The sequence below is a fragment of the Antechinus flavipes genome, chromosome 5 (assembly GCF_016432865.1).
Source record: "Antechinus flavipes isolate AdamAnt ecotype Samford, QLD, Australia chromosome 5, AdamAnt_v2, whole genome shotgun sequence".
Classification (NCBI taxonomy): domain Eukaryota; kingdom Metazoa; phylum Chordata; class Mammalia; order Dasyuromorphia; family Dasyuridae; genus Antechinus; species Antechinus flavipes.
This window is the reverse complement of record NC_067402.1, coordinates 99,259,703-99,286,853: the sequence shown is the minus strand read 5'-3', so window position 1 is coordinate 99,286,853 and position 27,151 is coordinate 99,259,703. Positions and strand designations below refer to the sequence as shown.

At 36.3% G+C, this 27,151-nt stretch overlaps 1 protein-coding gene across 1 annotated transcript; it reads right to left on the bottom strand.

Moving 5' to 3' along the window:
- Positions 1-1,353: 1,353 nt before the first annotated feature.
- On the bottom strand, positions 1,354-2,318 carry LOC127564534 (olfactory receptor 10AC1-like). Its single transcript, XM_052001127.1, is given in 2 exon segments — positions 1,354-1,859; positions 1,862-2,318. Coding segments are annotated over 2 exon segments (963 nt in total).
- Positions 2,319-27,151: the final 24,833 nt, after the last annotated feature.

Below are 27,151 nucleotides of genomic sequence, written 5' to 3'. Positions count from 1 at the left end.
CCCATTTATTTTATTTCCATGTATTCATGGCTTCTGGCTTTGAGTTTGTGTATTGGACCAATTCCCTGGCAAACTGAAATTGAACCTATCAATATTGTCAGATAAAGAGATACTAGCAATATATCTATGAAATTCATGATCCTCAGACATGGGCAAGTTCCAAGGCTTCTTGTTGCTGTGACCTAAGGAGCAACGAATCACAAATTTGGAGCTGGAAGGGATCTGGGAAATCATTCAGCTCAACTCCCTCATTTTATAGACATTTTTACAGAGAGACTGTAACTTGCCCAATGTCAAACAACTAGCATGTGGCAGTGCCAGGATATGAACTTAGGTTCTCTCCCTTCACATCCAGTCTTTTTTTCTTTAAACTATTCTGCCACTCTGGGCTACTTTCCTCATCTTGGTCCCAGAGCCTTGTAATAAAAACCAGGCAAAATGTGTGCACAGGGTGGAATTCAACTCAGGATCACCTATTAAGGTGGAGTTGGTAGGCATTTTCAACAGGTGATAAAAGGCAGCTGACTGAAACAGAGGAGTGTGCTAAGGAACTGTCTTGGGCTTGGTCCAATTCTGTCTGTCACTACCAGAATCCAATTTTAACATACATCTGGAAGGAATGATTCCTCCCTCCCTTCTAGGTAAACATAGTAAATTTAGTGAACAAGCAGTAAGGAATGAAATCTCTGAACAATTGGACTTAGTCTCTTTCACCCTAGAAGTTAAGGGGATAGAAATCCAAGGAAGAGAAAATGCACAGGACTGTGAAGTAGGTCTCACCTTGATAGTCTTCAGCTCTCAACATTTAATACCAAAAAAGTAAATCTTTCATTCAGTTTGAGAAATGAGGCTTTGATGACTTGAAGATCCGTTGTTATATGTCACTTACATATCAAAAATTTAACTCAGAAAACTTACCTCCTCCAGGAAAACTGGGCTCATTCATCTAACCTCCTTCTATTGTCTATCCTAATCTTCCTTCACCTTCCCATTCCTGCCCTTCTTTTCCTGCCCCCACATACATTCCTTCAACCAGAATATTATGGATCTAAACTAAAAGCATTTTGGACTTTGTAAGCATTTGTTATGCATATGTACATCCTATTTCTTTGTTGTGAGGAGAAATCTTTAGTCAGGAATCAAGTTTTCTACATTAGCATGAGAGGGTAAGGACAGAGGATCCATCATTCAGCAGTAAATTTTCTGGGAAGGGAGAATTGAATCCATTCCTTTCCCAGTCCTGAACACCAGGTGTTGTTGCCTAAATGAGAGAGCAAGACTGGAAGAGGGACAATGTCTTCATCTCCCCCACTCCAGGAGCCATTGCTTCTCCTTAGATTGGGAGGACCCGGGTCACCCAGTCACCAAGGAGTGGCCATCTCCTTTCAAACTCAGTACCCTGTGGATGGCTGTGGTGACTTCTCGATTGCGGAAACTGTAGATGAGTGGGTAGAGGAGGGGTGTCACATTAGTATAGATGAGGGCCAGCGTCCGGTCCCGCTTCGGGGCATAGCTGGTCTTGGGCCGGGCGTACATGAAGGTAGCACAGCCATAGTGCAGCAGGGTAACTGCCAGGTGGGAGACGCACGTGGATGCAGCTTTCCTGCGGCCTCCAGATGAATGCAGACGTCGCAGGGCACCCACGATGGCACCGTAGGAAGTCAGAATCAGGAAAGAGGGCACCAATAATAATATAATGCAAGCTCCGAGGAGGGGCAGTTCTTCCATGTAGCTCCTGGTACAGGCAAGGTGCAGAAGGGCAGTAATGTCACAAAAGAAGTGAACCAACAAGTGGGAGCCACAAAAGGGCAGTTGGAAGACAGCCACTGTGAGAAACAGGGAGACCACCAGCCCCCCAGACAGCAGCTTATAGCCAGCCTCCCACAGAGCCCTGAAGTCATCAAGACAGGGTAACGTAGAGGGTGGCAGATGGCCACATAGCGGTCATAGGCCATGGCTGCCAGCAGGAAGCACTCGGCTCCTCCAAGGGCCACGAACATTTGCATTTGCACTGCACAGCCCACAAAAGAGATGGGGCTGCCCCTTTCCTGGGCCCTGGCCAGGTCGGCCAGGCAGCGGGGCACAACTACCAGTGTATAGCAGAGCTCGATAGCTGACAGCTGGCACAGGAAGAGCAGCATTGGGGGGCGAGTGGCCACTGAGGCCACAGACACAAGGATGATCAGGTTTCCACTCAAGGTGGCCAGGTGTATGATTAACAGGAGCACAAAGAGGAAAGGCTGTAGGCGAGGAAATTCAGAGAAGCCTTGCAGATAGAAGCCAGGAGGCATCTCTGTGCCATTCCATGCACCCTCCATGTACTGCAGCTGGTAGCAGAGATGCCTATGGGGAAAGAGGAAGATGCTAGTTTGGAGTTGAATGACTTAGACTTAAATCCTCACTCTGCCTCTTAGAAGCTGTGTGACATTGGACACGTTACTTATCCTTGGGGCTCAGTTTCCCCATCTATAAAGTGGAGAGGCTTTCTACTAAATGCTTTCTGAGACTCCTTCCAGCTCTAAATTTAGTAATTCTGTAGTTGTTACCACTGGAGGAAAGCAGTGAGAGAAGGGAAGAAGAATGAGGGGGAATCTGTAGGAAGAATTTCCTGAGGGAAAAACACTGAACATACAGCAATTTTAGTGAGAGGAAGTGTGGTGTAATAGAAAGGGCCCCAAACCTGAAGTCTGACTCTTACTGCTATGTGATCAGGGATAATTCATTTAACTTTTATAATTGAGTTTATCTGTCAAAGAGAGATAATGATTAATAGCTAGCATAAAGCATTTTATATACTGTCTGACCTTAACCATAACCTTGTTGAAATAGGTGCTACAATTATTCCCACTTTTTACAGTTGAGTAACTCAGTCTGAGAGAGATTATGTGGTTTACCTAGAGTTACAAAGCTAGTAAGTATCTGAGGCAGGATCTAATCTGACTCCAACTCCAGTGCTTTATGCCCTAGCTATCTGACTCCCAATAACACACACATACTACCTATCTCAAAAAATTGGTGAGTCTCAAGTAATGTATAAAATGAGCCTTTTCCATGAAGCCTTCCTAGATTAAATACCCAGAACATTGCATTTGGAGTCAAAGGATTTAGTCTGAAGTCCCCTTGAAGATGCTTAACAGCTGTGTGATCCCTTCCAGCAATAGATCTCTTCACTCCATTCTATTTAAGCATTTCCTTAATCCATTCCTCTTTTGCCCCATTCCATTACCATAATCTAGACTCTTTGTCCTAAAACATACCTCTGACCTATGCAAACATTTCTTCAAAAAACCCCAACTATCCTTTATATAATATTTTATTTTTCCCAATTATACATAAAACAACTTTTTTATATTTGTTTTTAAAACTTGGAGTTCCAGATTCTTTCTCTTCCTCCTTCCCCATCCCCACCTACACTGAAAAGGAATATGTGAAATTATGCAAAACATTTTTATAAAAGTCACGTTGTGAAAGAAACCATAGATTTCTTCCTCCCCCCAAAAAAATCTCTCAAGAAAAATAAAATTAAAAAAAGTATGTTTCATGCTGCATTCAGACCCATTTAGTTCTTTCTTTGGAAATGGATAGCATTAGCTCTTCAGAGAAGTCTTGGATCATTGTAATGCTGAGAATAGCAAAGTCATTCACAGTTTATCATCCTACAATATTGCTATTACTTTGTACACAGTACATTTCACTTTGCATGAGCTCATGGAGTACTTTCCAGGTTTTTCTGAGTGCCTCCTGTTCATCATTTCTTATAGAACAATAATATTTCATCATAATCACATACTATAACTTATTCAGTTCATTCCCCAATTGATGTGAATCTCCTCAATTTCCAATTCTTTGCCTTGATAAAAGAAGTGCTATAAATATCTATGAAAACATTTCATGTTCCGTTCATGGTCTGAGTTAATATTTCTGCTTGTTTTGTTTTCTACATTTGTGGTCATGTCAGCAATTCAAAGATCATGGTTCATATTTTTGTTCATATTTTGATATTCCTAATTTCTATCCTGTTTGACCTAGAACTGAGCTATTCTTTTTATTTTACTAATCACAGAATCACAGAAATTTAGTGCTATAGGAGATTTCAATCCCTATTCTCCATTTCAGATGAAGAATAGTAAACTTGGGTCACATGTTTCTTAAGGGTCAAACCAAAATTAAAACTCAAGTGTTTTTTGTTCTTTCTAATGACAGACATTGTCTGAACTGGTGTCTCAGGAATATCATTAATGTTTCTGACATTTCAAATTGGACTCAAATGAGATACATATTTATCACTTTTACAAATCTTAAATTGCTTTATAATTGTTAGATTATTATTTAATTAAAATAATCATTTAATAGTGTTTCAGGTAAAGCTATTAAGAGAGTAGATGATGTAAATATCTGTATATACCTTTCAAATTGATCAGTATATTCTAAATTTGAGAGAAGAATATATTATCTTTTGAGAGACTGATTCACAGAATCCCAAAATATCAAAAGTAGAAGGTACCTTTGACATCACCTACTCCAACACATGCCAGAACAAGAAATCCCTTGACAACATTACTGACAAATGGTTCTGTATCCCCAACTAAAGACTTCCTGTTCATTCTATTTTTATAAAACATTTGGAAAACCCTGAGAGTATTATAGGTAGGCTTTACTGAGCATTAGTGCATGGCTGAGGAAGCTATTATGTAAAAGGTAATATAAATCTGGCCAAATCACCGGGGAAGAAAAAGAATTTTAAAAATTTGTTGATGAAGGCAGTGATGGAGAGGGCCAAGATGACAATGTATGCATGTTCACTTGTTTTTTATAGTGAGAGACCAATCACTTCCTTCCCCTTATCATTTTTGATTAAACTTAACACTGATTTTATTATTATGAACTATTGAAATATCAAAGCAATGTGGGAAATGCAATCTGTCCATTAAGTTAACCACAGGAATCACAGAAACCTAGAATGAAAGGTTTGGAAGGGATTTTAGAGAGATCTTCTATTTAAATTCTCTACTTAATGTGGATATCACTTCTTATAGTACATTTGATACTGCTTGAAGACTTCTAAGAATGATTCTCTTATTACTTCCTGACCAGCCTTTATTATTTTAGATAGTTCTAATTGTTAGGAAGTATTTTTTTTTAAAATTTTCTTCCATTGAACTGAAATCTGCCTCTTTCTAATTTCCATTCATTGTTCCTAGTATTGTCCTTTGGGACCAAGTAAAACAAACACAACCTCTCTTCCTTATGACCATCCTTCAAATACTGAAGACAATTATTGGATCTATTCTGTTTATTCTTCTTCAGGCAAAACATCATCAGTTCTTTCAACTGATTCCCATATGGCATGATCTTGAAGCCCTTCAAAATCATGATATCCTTCTATACCTTCACTTTCCTATCTTTCTGCCTTGCCAATATGTCCCCCAAATTTCTTCCTCAAACAGAACCCATTACTCAAGATGTGGTCTGATCAGAACACAACTCAGCAAGACTTTCACTTCTTCTTTCTATACACAGAAAACACTTGTGATCAATAAGAGATGGTTTTAATAGTATGAACAATAATACAATGCAATTTGATTATCAAAAGAGAAATTTAGTGAGCTCAATAATTTTTTAATACTACATAAAACCACAAAACAAAACATAACCATATAATTGCACTATCTAAATAATTGGAGAGAAGACTTTCTTCCCCTACCTGTTTATATTTCTTATCTGGAAAAAGATGGTGGTGGTTATTAATAAGCAGTAAAAACGTATTGTTATGTTCTGTCCTTGAGTGGAGAGGATGGTCATAAAAATGATAAGATCTAAAACTATCAACTAATTTATTCCCATTCTCATTAGGGAAATTTCAAAAGGAAGCGAATACTAACTTAACTTTACTCCCCACCCCCATGTCCCGATCAAAGATTGGATAATCTTCCTTTTCATTATGGAGCATAAAATTATGGGATAATTTCCATAACTTCCAATTATGCCACACATTCCTTCTTTCTTACCCCACATTTCCACATGACATCCTACTTTATTCACTCTCTCCTCATCTGTATATCCCTCATTTATGAGCTCAGAACTACTCTGAGGGATTTAAAGTATTTTTCAGTCATTTAAAGTCATGTCCAACTCTTATGACCCTAATGGGTTTTTCTTGATAAAGATACTAGAGTGGTTTGTGATTTCCTTCTCCAGATCATTTTACAGATGAGAGAACTAAGGCAAACAGTTAAAAACTTGGCCAAGGTCACACAGCCAATAAGTGTCTGAAGTAAAAGTTGAACTCAAAAAGATGAATAGTCCTAACTTCAGGCCCAGAACTCTATTCATTGGTCTAGCTGACCTAATCATATTTAGAACAAAATATAAAAGATAATAATAATGAGATCCAGCACAGATGTAATGGCTAGAGAACTTCTCTGGGAGCTTAAGTTCAAGATAAATCTCTGACATACTGTTCCTATATTTGTTCCTGCGCAGGTCACTTAAACTCTGTGTTCCAGGCAATTCCCTAAAAATGTAAATGGCAAATCTGGTGTGTTGATAGAGGAAGTTCCTCACTGGAAGCTTCATTCACAGATCTGGTATAATAAATAACAAAAAATAATAAAATAATGTTATATTTATGTAGTACTTAAGCTATACTGAGCACATTCCTCACATCTACCTTTGAGCATTCCTCACATCACCTTACAGGTTGAAAAACTGCAGCTCTAAGATTAAAGTAGCCCTTATTAGTGTTGGAACCCTCAGACTCAGAATTCTAATTTCAATATCCCTGGATGCTCTTTCCACATAAACTCATCACAGAATTTTAGTTCTTTGAGATCACCAGTCCATATACCCAGCCATGTCCTTACACACTATAAGCCAGGAGCCCTTCTACACTGTCCTCCAGCTGTTCATTTGTTCTTTCTCAGGTACTCCTGCTCAAATCTTCCTCCTTTTTCTCTCTTATTAGATACAGAAAAAACCCATGCAGCTTTTCTTTCTGTATTTTTGCTTAACCATAGACATGAATGCTTTTTCTTATAGATTTTGTCAGTTTGCTCAGTTTGAAATAAGACCCCCTTCCCCCTCCCCCCACCTTGCAGTTCTCAGAAGCCTTCCTACAGAACTTTTTTGGAATGGAGGTAAAAGGATTAATCTCCTGACATTTGTAATGACAAAATTTTTCACTTAGGTCAACAATTTCATCTTCAAGTTTCTTTAAGTTTTCTTAAGACTCAGAAGCACTTGTCCTGATGATTTATTGACAACTTGTTTTTTAATTGTGGCTAAGAATACTGGTACATTTATTATCATTTCATATGCTTTTCTAAAAGGCACCTTGGGAATAGGAATCCAAGTGGAAAGGAAAACAAAAATTAAGTCATATTTTACACTGTCTTCTTTTCTTATTAGAGGAAACCTTTTGCACCATCATCACCATGTGGTCCTCCTGATTTTCTAGCTGAATTTCTACCTTTGGTGTATTTAAAGAATATCTTTCCAAAGGAAGGAATGAACCAGCAGGGCCTTTTAAAACACATTTCCCAACCACCACTCACAGCAGAGGAGAAGAATTAGCTTCAAAGAAATATCATAAAACCCAATATCAGAAGCTTCTGGCAGGGAGATTGTCTCTGTTCCCCAAACCAGAAGACTAACCCCATTGCTTTTAAGTGCACAATCACCGCTCAGTCACATTTTGATAAATATTCTGGAGCTAGCTTTTTTGTGCTGAAAAAATGTCATCATCTCTTCTATAAAGAAGAATTCATTTCAATTGACCAAATATATATTAAACTTCATTCCAAAGATGGATAACAGCATAATAATCCCTTCTCTCAAGGAGGTTAAATACAGCAGAAATAGTTGACTCTCATAGTCTTTCAGGTAACTTTTTGTTTTTCTTGCATAGGTATGTATTTAGTAAGGATGTACTAGAAAGGGCCAGGTGATATCTCTGTTATTCTGGAAGCACTTTCTTAATAGTGATGATGTCTTAACATTTTTAGGTTTTTGCAGCAATTGGGTATAGTGGATATTAGGTGTTAGAAACTTGGCAGGTAAGTGAATAACTAAGAAGGATGAAGAAATTGAGAACATCATTGTACCATCAAAGCATCTTTATAATTCTGAAACTTTAGTCACCTGATTAGAATATGGAACTTCAAAATACTTGTGCCCCAAGCTGGATCACAAAGACAGAAATAATATTAGACTTTGGAAGGAATGAGTTCATATGGAATTGCATTTCTTTAATCTAGGGAGAGTTAGTGAGGAATGCCTTTTAATTCAAGAGCCCTATGGAAAAGTTTCTTTCTGTTCTACTCCATTACCTCTCCTTATGATGGGAAATGGCATAAATGTAATGGAATTTAATATAATCAATACAGTCAGTCTAAAACAGCATAGTTCATTGGAAAAAAAATGTTATTTTAAAAATTCTTACTGTGACCAGTGGGGTGACTTAGAAATGTTTCACTTCTCTGTACCTCATCTGTCAAATAATGCAGTGAGTCTTCTTCTCTACTCAATCATTCCTTACTCTCTTGCAAAAGGACTTCAAGCCCTAACTCTATAGAATTAGCTCCCTCAAAGGTCAGCAGTGATCTCTTAATCACTGAGTCCAATGGTAGTTGTCAGATCTCAGCCTCATTGAACCTTCAGAAGTATTTCAACTGATGAATCACCTTGTTTCTCTCTAATAGTCTTCTTTTGGATTTTAGTTTTTCTTGGTCTTCTCTTTTTGTTTTTTCCTTATTCATCTCCTTATCTTTTTCTTTTCCTATACCTCTTGTATACCTTTAGGCTCCATCCCAATCCTTTCCTCTCTCTAATATTATATCACTAATTCATTCTTGTGATTTTAATGATTACCTCTAAGCAGATTGCAGATCTATATATTCAATACAGATTTCCCCCATATATCCATGTCCTAAGGCAACTGTTGGATAGACATCTCTACTACCAGTATCTAAAATTCTATGTCCTCAAGTCAACTTAGCATTTACAATCCAAAATTTGCCTCTCCTCAAATATCTTTCTTGTTATTATTAAATTCCCCAATATCCTTCCAATTATCTGTACTCAAACCTATGGAATCATCTTTTACTTAGGTTCATCTATAATTTCCACATCTAATCAATCACAAAATCTTGTCAATTTTACTATATCAATAACCAACCTTTCACTTGCTTTCATATGATCACTATCTTAATTCAGGTCCTTTATACATGGAATTTTTAATAGCTCCCTCCCTGGTTTCCTGAACTTTGTTCTCTTCCCTCTCTAATATAGACTTCACAGAGCTGCCAAAATAAAATTCCTAATGTCAGTTTGATCATGTTACTTTTTCACACAAAAAAGCCCATATTGAGTCCTTATTACTTTTAGGATTAAATGGAGATTGCCACTTAAGGTCCTCCGTAATCTGTCTAGTCCATTTCATGCACATCATGGTCTGGCCAAAATGGAACTAACAGCTCCTTCCTTTTTTCTTATCCTGTGAATATATATTTACTCAGATTATACAATGTACAACCATTTTTTCCTTCATTTGTTGAAATACTTTCCCCTCTTCAGCATCCAGCTCATGAATGAAGTTTGCTCTGATCTTGAAAGTAAGATTTTTCATTTTTAAGTTTTCTTAAGAATATATTTTTGGAATCTCTCCTTTTCTTCTATCATCTGTTATCTTATATCATTTTTTACTTATGTTCCATATTTCTCCTATTAGAGTCTAGCTTAAGGCAGGAAATGTGCCATACCTTCCTCATACCCCAGAACTAGCACAGATCCCTTGCACTTTGACTATAGTGCTTTAAAACGTGTATTGAATTAAATGAGATTGAATTTATAACATACTTTGTGGTTAAATGATTTTGTAGTAACTGGAAAAACCAGGATTCTCTTAAGATACAAACTTCTGTAGATTAATGTGGAGATGAAAGAATCCAGCTTTTATTTTAGGAACAAAGGGAAATTCTCTTCCTTCCTCTTTCCAAATTCCTAACATCCTCAGTGGGAATATTTTTATACTGAATGGAATTGGAAGGGGAGAATGAGGAATAATATTATATAGCATTATATATATTCTGCACCAAGGGCTTAAAGGAACATTATTATCGATAGAGCATTTTTATTGATAAGAAGAGAGTAACCTTCAGATATACCTTTCTTTCTTGAAAGTTTTTATGTACTTTATTTCCCCCTCCCCAATTTTTCTTTAATATGCTCTCCATATTACATGACAAACCATCAAATACTTTCTTAGTAGCATCTATCTGTACTTCAATCACACCAATGTCCTAGGACATTTAGTATCATATTTGTGGCGTACTCTTAAGTATAGTAGAATAGACTTATAAAGACCAGCCACATGTGTATTGTAAGAATAATGGATAGTGGTATCACATTTTTTTTGAAAATGGACTAATTTACATATTGAAACCACATTTAAGTTTGCAACTTTAAGTCTAAATAAAGCCTCCTTTCTTTAGAATATAGTCATACTTTCAGTTGCTGTTTTATGATTTCTGTGAAGGGGAAGGAACTCTATCTCAATCTTTTAATGATTGATGGAGAAAGATGATAAAGAAATAATGCATATCTACAAATCTGAACATCAGAGTGTTATTTATGTACTTTAAATTAAAAAAATATTATTATCCCTAATTTTAAATGGGTTTGCTGAGGCAGAAGGATGCATCTGGGCAAAGTTCATCAGAAAAAAATAGGATCAGAACCCAGGAGTCTTTATGTCTGTAACCAACATTTTTCTTTCTTTTTCATTTCCTTCCTCCATCCATACTTCTCTTTCTTCCATGTCCTATTTAAAATTATAGATTTTTAGAAGTAAAAGAGATGATTTAGTGTAATCGCTCTCTTTTTACAGTTAAAGAAATGAAGGCTCTTAAAAGTAAAATCACTTGCTCATGATCAAACACATAGACACAGGCATGGATGGGATTAGATTTCAACTCTTCTGATCCCCCTGCCCAATGTTCTTTCTATCCAGCATATTGTACATTCTACAATTATGTTTTCTTATTGTGGGGAAATAGGCTATGATTGTGAGTAAACTGACCAAAGCAGAGTTACTGTCTTAAATTCCTTCTTTTCTAGAAAGGGAAGTGTGTGTGTGTGTGTGTGTGTGTGTGTGTGTGTGTGTGTACTAAAATTCCCTGAGTTACAGTGTAATTTTTCTCTACCTATGTTCTCCAAAACCAATAGTCCTCCTTACCTGGACTTAGGGCTAAGAATGTCTTGGTGATGGGTCCAGAGAAGGTTTAGATCATTGTAGTAAGAGATTGGGGAGAACACAGTCACGATAAGAAAACCTGAATTACATAAATAAAGAAGGGAAGAGGGGGAAGAGATACAGAAAGAGTAAGACATATAGAGACAGACAGACACCCACACACACAGAGAGAGGATGAGGCGGAAGAGTGCTTTAAAGTGATTTTAATTGTAACCCCAAATAGCAGATGGCTAGATAGGACCTAGCTCACTTTATATCCCTTGAGGGGAGGGCAGAAGGGAAAAGGGGTAAAATGATTGTCATTTCTTACATGGGATCCAGAGGGAGGGTAAAGGAAAAACAGCTGGTGATTAATTCCCTCTCAACAAAAATCTTTTTTTTTTTTTTGATTATTGTTAAAGAGACCAGGGTAGATTTGGTCCTTAGAAATATAGTGCATAGACTTAGAAATGGAAAGGACCTTGTCTTCATCATCCTTCCCTTTTCCCTCAGCCTCTATTCTTCATATAGGACACTGAGACCCAGGGAGATGGAGAGCATTTGTGCAAAGACACACAGCTCGTTAGGGACAGAGTAGGGACTAGAATCTCCTAACTTAACACTTGTTTCTATCTCATGGTTAACCTCATTCTCTAAGGCTAACTATTTCATGGTTGTTGTATCTAAGAGCTATCTCAGTTTGCATCACTAAACCCATCATCAGATGATTTCTTTTGAACTCTGCAATAATGTCCTACACTGTCATTGAGGTCATTCCTTTTTGTGGATATCTGGAAATCAACTAACATTAAGTACCTACTCTTTCAAGACAGTATGCTAAGCTTTGTGAATAGAAATGAAGTCAATAAATATTTAATAAGCACCTATCATGTGCTAGGCACTGTGCTAAGTGCTAAAAGAATAAAGATGATAATACAAAGATAGGGTTTACATGATACTTTCTTTGTAAAATTATCAAGCACTTATTCTCCTTCCATTCTGTCTCCTACCTCTCATTCCCCTGTCATGGGAGCCACCTGCTAGTGACTGCTGGGACCCAATTCTGACCAGCAGAACAGATCGTGTCACATGAGATAATGATACAAGGAAATTGAGAGGCAGTTGCAGTGAAAGTCCCTTAACCTCTTACCTCTAATTTATTTCATCTCTATACAGAATATATATATATATTTTTTTTCTAAGCTTACCATGATTATTATTGTTTAAAGAAAAGCATACATTTTTTTCACAAGCAACATCTGTGTCAGTAAAAATGACCTCCAGATAGATATCTCTGACTTTCTGAGTTATATTGGTCTTTCCTTGAGCCTGTCTGCTCTGCTCAAAGAGTAAGCTAAAGACTGTAATAATAAAACATTCCTTTAGTCTTTCTAGTGTGCTATGTTTCACAGCTGTGGGGGCTGGAGAACTGACCTGCCCAAATGGTGCAGTCAGTCCCCTTTGACCTTTTTCTAGGTTTTCTGGGTTCCACACTTTAACATGTTCTTCAACATTCCCCTACTGGGAGAAAAAAAACTCCCAAACAAACCAAAAATCTTATAACAAATACAGAAAAACAAATTCTCATAAAGACCATGTCAAAATGTGTTTCATTGTATATTCATAGTCCATCATCCCTTTTGGGAGCTGAGTATATCTGTTTATATCCAGAATCATGGGTGATTTTTGTATTGATCATAATTCTTAAGTCTTTAAAATAATTTTTAACAGCATTGTTGCTATTGTATAATTTTTAAAAACAGGTTCTACTCATTTTACTTTGTATCATTTCATACAAACTTTCCTAGACTTTCCTGAAACTTTCTCATAGTGAAATGTTGTTCCATTATATTCATATGTAATGGGGGCTTTGCTGTACATCCCCAAATAACCTAAGCCACTCTGCCTCTGGGAGGTAGCACTGTGTTCTCTTACTACGTAGGTGTGAATAATCTTCCTTCACTGTCAAAGTAGCCAGAACAGACTGTATTTTTGAAACTGTCAGAGCAGGACAGTCTCAGAATCTTTCCAGAGAAAATAAAGATTAACCCCTATCACAGGTCCCATGAAATGAACTGGTGAGGGAGAAAGGAACTTCCTTCTTCTGCTCTAGGTCTCTGTTTCATTTGCCCTTATCAGTTTTGAGGTACATGCAGTAATTTCTCATCCTACTTAGAATTAAGCCATGGTGACTTTGGAGCTGGGATTCTAGGCAGTCAGTCTGGTAGAGAAGCCCCAAGAAGTCATTGAGGTTGACCACAAGTGCAAACGTGAGGGAGTACTTTGGACTTCTAACTGAAGAAGTACAATATAAGAATTGTGCCAAATATGGACCTAATTCCTTTCTCCTTTGCAAATACTGGGTTTGGAGTATTATGGGAGGAGATTGGAATATAATTATATATAAGGAGTATATTTACCTATTATGACACCTTTGAGATAAACATTACTTTAAAAAGTTAATCTGTTAAGTGGTTGGAACTGCGGTGCAGAAGATCTCTATATCAGATTTGTACATCAGAAATTTCTCAGGATTTTCCAACTAGGTTGGCTGCCTATATCAGGAATGAAGGAACACAATCGACAGAACTGGAGCTAAATGGAGCTAATGTTAAAATTAAACAAAGCAGTTTTTCTTATGAATGAACCACTAGGAGAGGGATGAAATGTGACATTCCCGGCTCTCAAGTAGTAGACATTAGAGTAATCAATATTACATGTGAGAATTTCTTTGTGGGATCAATTTTTCTCTTAATTTCTTCTCCTCTTTCCCCCAATATTGTCAAAGATTTCATGATCTCAATATTATTATTTTTCTTATTTTGATTTTTAAACTAATTTTAATGATAATTTTTGATGATTATTACTTTTCAATTAAACTGAATTTTAACTATGCCAATAGTGGCTAATTTTGAGAATAACTTTATGTATCAGTTGTCCTGAACACTATGATATTTGAGTTTTCATTATAAGGCAAGATAATTTATTTTTTTCTTCTGCTGGTTTTGGTATTGATTTATTTTCAGATCTTACTAGTGAGATTTTATGTACTTCCCAAGCATTTATGAATAGTTATGCTTCTTATTTACTACCGTCAATGTGAATGCACCTGTTCTATTGCTGCTTTTATTATTGTTGTAGTTATTGCAATATAGTTTACATTAAATTTTTGATGTTTGTTGTGGCTGTTGAACCACATCACATTTGACTTTGAAAATTGATTAAGCATTGGCATTATTATCAACAATACAATCCTCCAACAATGTTATTGGCAAAATGTTGCCACATTTTAAATATTGATAGGTGTAAGAGTTTACTGACACTTTGAGTAGACCGTATATGGAATTGAAAATGCTTTTAAAGTTTAGCAATGCAATTGAGTTGGGGGCAGTAAGAATGTCCACTGAGGAAGGGGAGTTAGGTCAAGCCATTATAGATGTGTTTTATGAATTATTACTGTTATGTGGCTGTGACAAATTACCAGGAAAAAATTCAGATAGGAAATAGTTACTGGACATTGGTTTATGAATTTTCCTATGAGATAGACAAGGTTTTTTTTTTTTAAATAAAATGCTAAAATCAAGTGAACAACCAAATATCAGGTCCCTGGAAGACAGATTGGTTGAATTTTATTGGTAGTGTTGTTGGAGCATACCCACTTCATCTAAGCTATTCAGTAGAACTTCTGAATATGGGGGGGGGGCGGAAGAAGCCCAATAGATGGGGCACATTTCACCTGAACGCAGGCATAGGATGAGGTATATTGTGATAAGGGGATGCCATTGGCCCAGTCTAGAAGAGACCCATGAGACCATAGGAAATCCTGAAGATGGGAAACCTGAATTTTAAGAGTACTACCTGTTCTTCTTTGTTAGAAGGCCTATAATATAATGAAATGGAATAGAATGATGGAGAGCCTAAGTAAAGATACTGTTTTACTTTTAGGCCATGAATTTAGTTATGACTTGACATAATTGCTTACAAATACTTGAAAAATGATTTACTCATGGCGAAATATTAAGTCAAGCATATTTCAAATTTGATAAAACTACATGGGGGGAAGAAATCATATGACTTCATGCTTTATGTATGTGATAAACTATGGAAATTAATAATCTAACTTTATCATATTATTGGAATATTGTGAATGCCTCTTAATAGACCTAGGGGAAATAATACTTGAGATGGAAGATGAAATTGGGTTGGAATGAATATATGCAGGGCTCAAATACAATGAATTCATTAGAGTATAGTTAGGTAGCAGGAATTTTAAGGGGAATCCAAGCATTTTCAAAGAATTGCTAGACACTTTAAATGACATGGAAAATAGGTCCAGGAGTGTCTAAAAGGACACAGACTGGGAAGGTCTATATTCAAATGGTTCAGAAACTCATGTCAAAAGATGGCAGAGGACTATAGGGAGCAAAGAGTAACAGTTGCTTTCATCAGCGACTTCTATTGGTTCTTTCCCTTCTTTTCATATGATCTTGTGTAGAAGTATCTATAAAAATTGGGAATGTGGATTGCATTGCTGCCTTAAACAGTGAAACATGAGTGATCATATTTTGCAGTCCTTCTATTAAAGACATCTGAAGAAAATACTTATAAAATCTCTTGTAATTTTAGGTCTTAGAGGAGAGAGAAAAACAGTACTTAGGATATGTTGAAGTGACTTTGGAATTTCCTGAATTGTTGCTAGTGTTACAAAGTAATAGATATTTGGTCCTGGTTTGTCCAGACCCTTTAGGCATCAGTGAATCATCAGCCTTAATTGGAACTAATTTGAGTTTGTTTAGCATGTCAGCTAAATATTGCATACAAACTGGAACAAAATTCCTGCCTGTTTTGACCCTTTATGTTACTTGTACAGAGGCATGTACAAGGCTAGTTAGATGGTGACAGTGATCATCATAAGAGGGCATCTGACTCTTCAACAATTGAAGTGTATTCTGAACTTGACTTTGGGGATTTTTTTAGCACTTGAAGAAATGGAAACAGGGATTACGATAGAAGCTCAGCTAGAGGACAAGTATTCTCACTTTTTGAGATGTGGGATATGTAGAGAACTCACAATGTCCAACTCACCAATTTACATCATTCTACTAAAGATCTAGAAAGATCCCTTTTATTAGGATGCATGACTTCAGAGAGCATATCAAGAACCATTACAGAATCTAATTTAATTAGTCTATTTCTCCTAATGTTGATTTCAAAAAAGAATGGAAAGAGACGTTTCTGTGTAGGGTTTTAATCAGACTTGTATAGGAAATCATATCAAGGGTTCATGATGTCCTTATTTGTTTTCTGTAGTGAATTTGCACAGTGGTTATTATCAGATTCCTGTGGCATAAGAAGACAATGAAAAGACTGTTTTCATCTGTTCACCTGGATTTTATCTTTTCTAACCTATGTACCAAAGCATCTTAGGAGGAAATGTCACCATCTAAAGAATGATATAGAAAGTAGGTAGTAATATGAATTACCTGCCAGTGTTTGTGTACTTTGACAACCTTGTCATTTTTTGAAAGACTAGAAGAATGAGAAAAAAAAGACATGTAGCAGTCTCATCATGGCAATGGCATGAGAACAGAGCAGTAGTTGCTGGTGCTGGACATTTTTGCAGTTTCCTTCTGTAAGACAATGAGAGATGATCTCAGTCTGAATGGAAAAAACTGGATGGTGCATGTCACTATGCTTTGTTGTGGCAACTAGCTTACCCAGAGGAGGAACAAAGAATAATTGTCAAGGCCAGTCATATTCCAGTCTTTTTCCATTTATATTTTTCTTAAATTCATTCTGTTAAAGTATATGTTCCACCAGATTTTATATTCTTTCTCATAAACAACTGTGGCAAACCCTGTTCTTATGTTTCTAAGTGACATTTGTTTGTGACATGATGGTGTGATGGGAACCACATAGGAGAGAGGAGAGAGCCCTCTGTTAGCAGAGGGCTTGTAATTCAATTCCTAATTCAAAGTTAGAGAGTTTTGCTCTCTAAGGGTAAAAGCACAAACCATTTCACAAATAGTGTTATACATAAAATATAACTTGTTAATCCACTCTCCTATTGATGAGATCCCTTAGTTACCAGTACTTTGATAACAAAAAAGAGCTGCTATAAATATTTTTGTGCATATGATCATTTAAGAAAAATTCTTGGGTTTTTTGTGGTATGGTAGGCCTACAATGGTATTGCTCAGATAGACAATATTGTAAAAGAACTTATAATTTAAATGGGTTTGGAGAAGATATGTACTCGAATTACTATTATACAAGGGAGAGGAAAGGTCTAGGTCATTTTCTTTGAGAAATGTGGTTCTTAAGAGAAAAATATCATTGATAAAATTATCTTGTGTTGAGCTTTTAAGAATGAAGAAGGCCTTAGAAGGTGGCAGTAAGGGCCAGAAAATAAGCCCATTCCAAGGATGAGGGATGATCTAATATCTGAGATATTAGAGGATAGAATGAAGGATGAAAAGTAGTCTAATTTTGGTTTGATTAAAGAGTATGGAATAGAAGAGCTAGTGACAAAGCTACAATTTTAGGTTAAGGTTAGATTGTTGAATATTGTAGTCAGGATTTTGTTTAGTAGGCAAAGGAGAACAGCTTTTTTGAGTATAGAGAAGTTATTTAATTAGAGTAGTGCATTAATAGCAATATTACTTGGACAGCAATGTGAAAGATGGCATGGAGAGGGATCAGTTGGAAGCAAGAAGATGAGTTAATTCCTAATGATAATCTAGGCAGGAAGAAATGTGCTTCTAAATTATAGTTGTTGCAGTGAGAGTAGAAAGGAGAATGGAGAGGTATAGAAATAGAACTGAATGGATTTGGAAGATATTATGGCTGCAGGAGATGAGGGAAGAAACAATGTTGGTGACTAAGAGACAATGTTTATGACACGATAAAAAAAAAGTTAGTGGTAGGGGAAGGTTTGGGGAAGAAGTGGATGAATTCAATTTTGATCAGACTTAGTTGGAGGTGTTGGTAGAACATCCAGATGGATATTTTATCAGCATATAGAAATAAAGAACTGGAGTTCTGGTGAGAAAGGCCAGGAGAGAGATGTAGATTTGGGAGTCATTTGCAGTTCAAATATAGAGAATGAGGACATGAGGAGAAAGCGTTAAAACAATTTGGAATGTTTTTTTTTCCCATTTCCCATCATTTCTGTATTTTTTGTTTTTGACCTGGACTCCATCATGTCCTCAGGAAATATCACCTGGAAAACTCATCATCTTGTGAGTTTGCGTCATCATCTTGTGAGCCTTGGTAGTTACACCTTCTGGGTAACATCAGTATCCTTCTGGCTCTATGATTAGAGGGCTGGAAGGCAAAGTAAATAACTCCTTCCAAAACCTCCATACTAGTTACCTTCCTGCTCTCTCCTTTACAACAATCCTGTATTACATGTGAGAAATAAAAATGGCATCTGAAAACTTAAAACTGACTTCAGGAAACTGAAGAAAGTCATCATGCTTATCTATATATCTGTTCTTACCATAGGTAGACCAGGTAACCCAGGTCTGGGGTGAGTGAAATAGCATTTTCAACCTTGCAAATACTTTTTGCTCTCTTTTTCTGAGTGAGACTAACTCAAGGAAGAGTTTACTTTCACTGGGGAGGAAATTCAATATACCTCCATTATCTTTCCCCTAAAAATACTATTTGAAATCGGACTCAAATTACCAATTCTGAACAGAAAATTGAAAGAAACTTCCCTTCTTGAGGGATATACATCACTACATCAATAACACAATTTGATTTATCATTGCAGAGCCCTAGATCAGATGATGATTCATATGAGGGACAAGGCATGGAAAATTAATCTTAGGAAGATTCAGGATCCAGACTGCTCAATCAAATTTTGGGAAATTCAGCAAGAGGGGGAAACCCAGAAGAATCTTAGTGTTCTTTAGCCAATTTCTAATTCTCTGTGACATTACTTGAGATTTTCTTGACAAAAATAATGGATACCTTTGCCACTTACTTTCCCATTTCATTTTATAGACAAGGAAATGGGCTTGTGACTTGCTCAGAGTTATCCAACTAGTAAGTGTCAGAAGCCAGATTGGAACTCACAAAGCTGAGTCTTCTTGATTCCAGACTTGGCAGTTTATCCACTGTGCCATCTAGTTGCAGAGGATTCCTGTCATACTTCCAATTTGAGCTACTAACAGTTGGCTTTCCCCACACTCTAGGAAGGAAGACCAGAGATTTATTGGACTTTGAAGAATCCATATTCTTTACCTGAGTATCTATTGAGTCACTAACAAACCTGATTCCTTCAAATGGAACCCAAAACAGATTACAGCCCTGAAAGATGTAAAGCAGTTTGTCAAACAGTCTCTCCCCTTGGGCTCTTAGAACTCTACATAGCCCATGTTTCTTAAGACCTTTGTACATAAAAACTAGGTTATATGAAGCCAGACTAAACCACTATTGTCTGGTAAACTATTCCAGTTTACCAAAGCGGTCATTTATTATACCACATTTGAAAAGCAGTTGCTTGCCTCTTACATACAACAAGAGCCATACAACCACACTTCATCACAATGCTAGTGCTAGTCCTTCCTCCTTCTTTCATCACATCCAGGCCCCTTTCCAGCCATTCCACATTATGCAACAGCACTGAGACTATTTTCTGATTCTCTTAGACTAGTCTGTGGAATAACTGACAGCTGATAGCCCCTTACAACTTTGTGCACACATATGTTGCCCTTCCTCTAGTATCCTCAGTTTTTGACCAACCTCTCTTTTAGGGCATCTTCTGATTTTCTTGAAGGATTTGGGAATCTTTCAAAAAGCTTCTTGGGCCACTGTTTTCCTAATTTTTCTTTCTTTCTTTTAAAAAAAATTAATTTCTCTCCTCTCCTCTGTTTACCTTCCCTTTCCTCTCTTCTTCTCTGCTCTCCTGAGCACTAAAAATTTCTCTTCTTTGGAGACCTTGGAAATGGGCTTCTCAACCACATCTAACTCTTAGCATAGTGAGTGAAAGTATCTCATGTCATATGAGTATACTCAAATGTCTCCCTAATTCAGTTTCTGGACATTGATATTTTCCCTAGCAAGAGATTCCTCTCCTCTGTTAAAAGCAACATCTGATCCAATATGGTGCTCCTGAGTTTCTCATGGACTACCTAGACCCATTCAATTACAAATAGGGACCATTATGATGTAAATGCTATATGTTGCCAAATGTCCTTATTCTTAAACACTTGTCTTCTGTCACTTTTGGAAAATAAGCAAAGAGGATATGATCTCCGACTTTTGCCAAACTGGTGGGATTGGAACACCAGGCAGCAATGTGACTTGCATTAGGTTATTTCTTTACCTCAGAATCTTATTTTTAAGCATTCCTGCAACTGCTTTTAAAAATTGTGCTGTGCTTCCACTATTTCCGGAAAGACACAGAGAAGAGGAGCCATCCTGCAAGGGAATACTGGTCAGAGCTGAAACTATCATGGATGATTGGGCCTGTGTCCCAAATACTGACATGGGGGAGCATCTTTCATTTCCTCCTACCCTCTCCTTCTGATTCCAACCAATCTATCTGAGTGTTCAGTCTGACACTCTCTTTCAGGCCACCTTCCTAAGTCAGTGAACTGCTCCATTGCACTTCCTGGCCTGGGAAACCATAATATTGGAATTAGCATCTGATCATTGGTTAGCTTCAAAGGTAGGGAACATTGCCAATAACCCCTCCTCCTCATAGGCAGAGACTGACTCATAACTATTCCATCGTCTTCTTAACTCACATAACAGTACAATACCCTGCACAGATTAGTCAATAAGTGCCAATGATAATATCAGTTAATATATTTCTTGTGAAAAAAATTATTTATTCCTCTCATTTACTCCTGTTTTGCTAATCCCTGGAATTCAGAACTGCCTTTGAAAATTCTTCTTCTTCCCTTCCATTCTTCCCAAACTCTTTCCTTATTCCAGCTCAATGCCAGCCCTTTCCAGTACTTTTTTTCCTCCTCTTTCCTTATCTGCTGGACCCACTGAAGCTCATATCTCTTATTAAGAAATTCTTCTTCATTCTACATCTCTTCCTCATATTTTTAAAATCTCTTGTATTCATAGAAATCTTTGTCCTAAAGATACCACATGCCTTAGTACCCTCTCTAGGTCTGGCTGCTATTTTTCTCATTTCCCTCACTCTATAAGGCCATCAAGAAGAGTTAGTATATCTCTTGATCCCCTTGGCCACTATCAAATGTTTTCCTCAGTAGGATTACTGTCATGAAACTGTCATCCATACTCATGTACACCTTGTGGTCTGGATCTAATCATTGCATACACTGCAGTTGCCCTTTCAAAATGGAAGAGAAGAGCCCAGAAAATGTCAATTTAAGTTAAGTAGTAATCATTAAACAAGCACTTAATCACCTTGTATCTACCAGAAACTGTTTTAGTAAATGGAAAATAACTTTTGACTATTGCTCTTCATTTTGGTATATACTATTTTATGAGAGAGAAGAAAAGAATAAATAATAGTTATTGTGAAAACAAAATTATGTAATATTGTTCCTGGCATATGGTAGGCATTGAATAAATAATTTCTTCTCTCCCTCCTTTCATTTCGTCTTTCTTTCCTCCACAACTTACCCCAAAAGTGGTCATTTGAGTTGTACTTCTACTGAAGGGGAACCCAATATCTCCAGAATCAGTTCATTTCCTTTTTGGATATTTAGGGAGTATTTCTTTTTGTGTATCCTAAGGATGACTTTTTGTAATTTTTAATTCATCACTCTGAATATTGTCATCTCAGACAAAGAAGTTTAAAACACCTTCTAAATAGGAGCCCTCTAAATACTTGAAATCATATTGCCTCTAAGGCTCCTTTCCCCATTTAAACACTCCATATCCCTTTAACTGATCATTATGAGGCATACTTAGCCATCATCTCATTATCCATGTTGCCTTCCTCTAAAGATGCTTCAACTTTTTAAAAATGTGGGGCCTGATGAGAGTGAGAACAGCAGAGTTAACACCTCCTTGGGGGAAGCTGTCATGTCATATTTTTTTCTGCTTATTAATCTTGGACTCCACCTTTTCCAATTTAATGAGTTCCCTTTTGGATCAAGGAATGTACAATCCAATATTCTAATGTCATATTGAGAATGTGTATTCTTGAATGTAGTTCTTTGCAATAGCATATTTATATCAACAGCACAGCCAGCTATTTTTAGTGAAGATACAGAAACACATTGGTGACATTTAGGCTTTATTCTGTGGCCAATTAAGAAAACTAATCTAATAGTGAGTCCCAGTAAATTTCCATTTGGATTGCTTAAGATTGCATATTTGGGCTATATAGTGTAGGAAGTGAGAAAACTGTCTTTCCAGAATCATAGCATTTCCTGAGTTGAGTGGGATCTCAGAAGTCATTTAGTCCAAAGGACTAAGCACAATACATCTAAAATTTTTGCTCGGAGAACTTCAACAAAAGGAAACTGATGACCTCTTGTGATAATCTCTTCTACTTTTGAATTCCATAATTAATACACGAAGCTTCATCTTGCTTACTTGTCTACACATTAATCTTGACCTTATTCTTCCCCCTAGGGTCAAACAGAAGAAGCCTTTCATATAATATTTTTCATATTAATAACTTTTCAGTTATCTGGAATGGCTATCATTTTTATTTCTTCCTTCATTCTGAGTTTTCTCTTCTCTAAGCTAAACATAAATAATCTCCTTTAATGGATTCTTATACAATGTGGAAAATGACATCTTTTTCCATTCTGTATGCCTTTTTCATTATACTTTCCAAAAATATATGGCAATTTGCATATGGAATATATGCCTCATACCTAGAAACAAAATGCAGGGGTGTTTTTTGTTGTTGTTGTTGTTGTTTTCTTTTTTCATTTAACTGGTCATCACTCCAAATTTCTATCCCATTTTATCTGCTTTGTTTCTTGGCTCTATTTATTTATTGCCCAAGAGAAGTTCAGAGAAAAGAATGTTCTAAGGGTTTTTTGAGCAGTTGAAAGCAGCTTTGAAAGGCACCACTCTGATTGTTAAAAAGCCATAGTTAATGGCTATGGATTCCTAAAAGCAGAGCCAAAAAGTATATTTGATGCACAAGGAGTAGGGAGAAAGGAACTATTTCCTTTTTTTAAAGCAGAAATTTGTTATCGAAAGAGCAAATACTGGCTATATTTTATATATTCCATGCCATAGATTTATAGACTCAGATTCATAGTCTTTAGGACTTGAAAGAACATTAGAGATTACCTAGTTTAATTCTAGCACTTTGCAGATGAGAAATCTGAGACTCAAAGTGCCTGGTACTTAGGAGACACTTAACAAATATTTCTTGACTATTGATAGGCTAAATTGATGTAACTGGAACAACCCCGCTAGGAAGTGATAGAGGCAGGTCTAGAATCTAGAACTTTGTGGCCACTTATTCTTGTCATGAAACCATGCTAATAAACTCCAATATTATCTGTAGTAAATATAGCTTACTTTTCTAGAAGATAATAATGCTCATATACAGTTGGACTCTATTCCCAAGCTTCTGTATTCTGTTGCTGCTAAAAGTTCTGGGGATGGCCTTTTCTTGTGCTGCATGTTTCCTAACTACTTATTGATTCTTTTTGTCTTCTTTTGGACTGTTTATATGGTTTCTTTGACATAGGGAACTAAATGAAGAAAATTCTCCTTTATATGTAGATCCATAGCCATTTTCCAATGTTTGGCCTTTGAGAGTGGTCCAGGGACACTGAAAGGTTCACTAACTAACCCAGAATATATACTGTAAGTAAGAGATAGGAGTTAAATGCAGATATTCCTTGTATATATGGGTCCTTTTATTTTTTTGGTTTTGGGGGTTTAGGCTTAGTGCAACCTACTCACAACTATCTGCAACCTACTACAACTATCTGTAAATGTGCTACAATGACCACCTCTGCAATTGATTTAAAATGCAGAATGAGGTATATTTTTCAATATGGCTAATGAGGAAATTCTTTAAACACTTGTTGAGGAAAAATGATAAAATTAAATTTAAAATAAAAGATGGTGACCTACCATTTCCCAATATTTGATTTTAAGGTTTTTATGCCATAATATAGGTTCAGTTTTTTAGGTGTTCTATAGTAAAGATATTTCTTTCCATTTCTATGTAATTTTATTTAAAGATAATATCTAAATTTCTTTTTTTGGTTGAATTGATAAATTCAAAATAAGTTCTGAGAGGGAACAGTTGAGGTCCCTTCCTAGTATGGTTTTACTATCTATTTTTTCTTGTAACTCACTTAACTTCTCCTTGGAGAATTTTAATACTATACCACTTGTTGCATACATGTTTAGTATCGGTGTTACTTTATTATTTATGATACCTTTTAGCAAGATGAGGTTTCCTTTCTTAGTTTTTTAAATTAGTTTCACTTTTGCTTTTGCTTTGTCTAATATTACCATAGCTATTTTCACTTTTGTTTATTCAGCTTAAGCATGATATATTTTGTTCCATCCCCTTACGATTATTTGTTTTTCTCCACTTCAAGTATGTTGTAAACAACATATTGTATGATTCTGTTTTTTGACCCATTCTGCTATCTGTTTCTGTTCTATGGAAAAGTTCATCCCATTCACATTAAGTGTTATGATTACTAACTTTATTTTCCTTTATCCTATTTTTTCCTATTTATGATCTTTTTTTCATTCTTTCCCTCCTCACCAGTGTTTTGCTTCTGTTCACCATCTTCCCCCCTTTGCCCTTCTTTCTATAACTACCTCCCTCCTTATTTAACTTCTCCTCTTTCTATTTTCCTATAGGGTAAGATAGATTTGTATATTCAAGTGATTGTGTATGTTATTCCCTCTTTGAGATGATTCTGATGAGAACAAGTTTCCAGCAATGCCCACTGTCCACTCTTCCATATTTCCATCCTCTGTAATAGCTCTTTTGCATCTCTTCATGAGAGATAATTTATGCCATTCTGCCTCTCTTTTCTTTTCACTCCCTGTGTAATCCTCTTTCTTATCCCTTAATTTTTATGTCATTTCCTAAAATTCACCTTATACACATACCTGACTTCTAGATATACATATTTTAACTGCCATATTAGTGATACAGTCCTTCAGAATTACAAGTATCATCTTCTCATGTGGGATTATAAATAGTTTAGTCTTATTGAATCCCTTATATTTTTAATTTCCTTTTTTATGTTTCTCTTAATCTTGATTTTGAACATCAAAATTTGTGTTTGTCTCTGGTGTTATGAAAACTTAAAATCCTTCTTTTTAATTAAATGATCATTTGTTTCTTTTGAAGGATTGTGCTCAATCTCACCAGGAAAGTGATTGTTGATTGTAATATTCCTCCCTTGCCTTGTGGAATGTCATGTTCTATGACTTCTGCTCTTTTAAAGTTATAGCTGTCAAGTTCTGTGTAATCCTGATTTTAGGTCCCTGATATTTGAATAGTTTTTTACTGAATGCTTACAGTGTTTTTTTTTTTTTTTCCCTTTGCCTGGGAGTAATGGATTTGGTGATAAAGTTCCTTGGAATTTTCATTTTGAGAACTCTTTCCAGATGTAATCAGTGGATTCTTTCAATATCTATTTTACCACCAAGATAAGATCAAAATGGGTCCATGACCTAGGCATAAAGAATGAGATTATAAATAAATTAGAGGAACATAGGATAGTTTATCTCTCAGACTTGTGGAGGAGAAAGAAATTTGTGACCAAAGATGAACTAGAGACCATTACTGATCACAAAATAGAAAATTTTGATTATATCAAATTAAAAAACCATTGTACAAACAAAACTAATGCAAACAAGATTAGAAGGGAAGCAACAAACTGAGAAAACATCATCACAGTTAAAGGTTCTGATAAAGGCCTCATTTCCAAAATATATAGAGAACTGACTCTAATTTATAAGAAATCAAGCCATTCTCCAGTTGACAAATGGTCAAAGGATATGAACAGACAATTTTCAGATGATGAAATTGAAACTATTACCACTCATATGAAAGAGTGTTCCAAATCACTATTGATCAGAGAAATGCAAATTAAGACAACTCTGAGATACCACTACACACCTGTCAGATTGGCTAAGATGACAGGAAAAAATAATGATGAATGTTGGAGGGGATGCGGGAAAACTGGGACACTGATGCATTGTTGGTGGAGTTGTGAACGAATCCACCATTCTGGAGAGCAATCTGGAATTATGCCCAAAAAGTTATCAAATTGTGCATACCCTTTGATCTAGCAGTATTTCTACTGGACTTATATCCCAAAGAAATATTAAAGAAGGGAAAGGAACCTGTATGTGCTAAAATGTTTGTGGCAGCCCTGTTTGTAGTGGCTAGAAACTAGAAACTGAATGGATGCCCATCAATTGGAGAATGGCTGGGTAAGTTGTGGTATACGAATGTTATGGAATATTATTGTTCTGTAAGAAATGATCAGCAGATGAATACAGAGAGGACTGGCGAGACTTACATGAACTGATGCTAAGTGAAATGAGCAGAACCAGGAGATCATTATACACTTCAGCAACGATACTGTATGAGGGTGTATTCTGATGGAAGTGGATTTCTTTGACAAAGAGACCTAACTCAGTTTCAATGGATAAATGATGAACAGAAGCAGCTACACCCAAAGAAAGAACACTGGGAAATGAATGTGAACTATCTGCATTTTTGTTTTTCTTCCCGGGTTATTTTTACCTTCTGAATCCAATTCTCCCTGTGCAACAAGAGAACTGTTCGGTTCTGCAAACATATATTGTATCTAGGATAAACTGCAACATATCTAACATATATAGGATTGCTTGCCATCTAGGGGAGGGGGTGGATGGAGGGAGGGGAAAAATCGGAACCAAAACGAGAGCAAGGGATAATGTTGTAAAAAAAAATTACCCTGGCATGGATTCTGTCAATATAAAGTT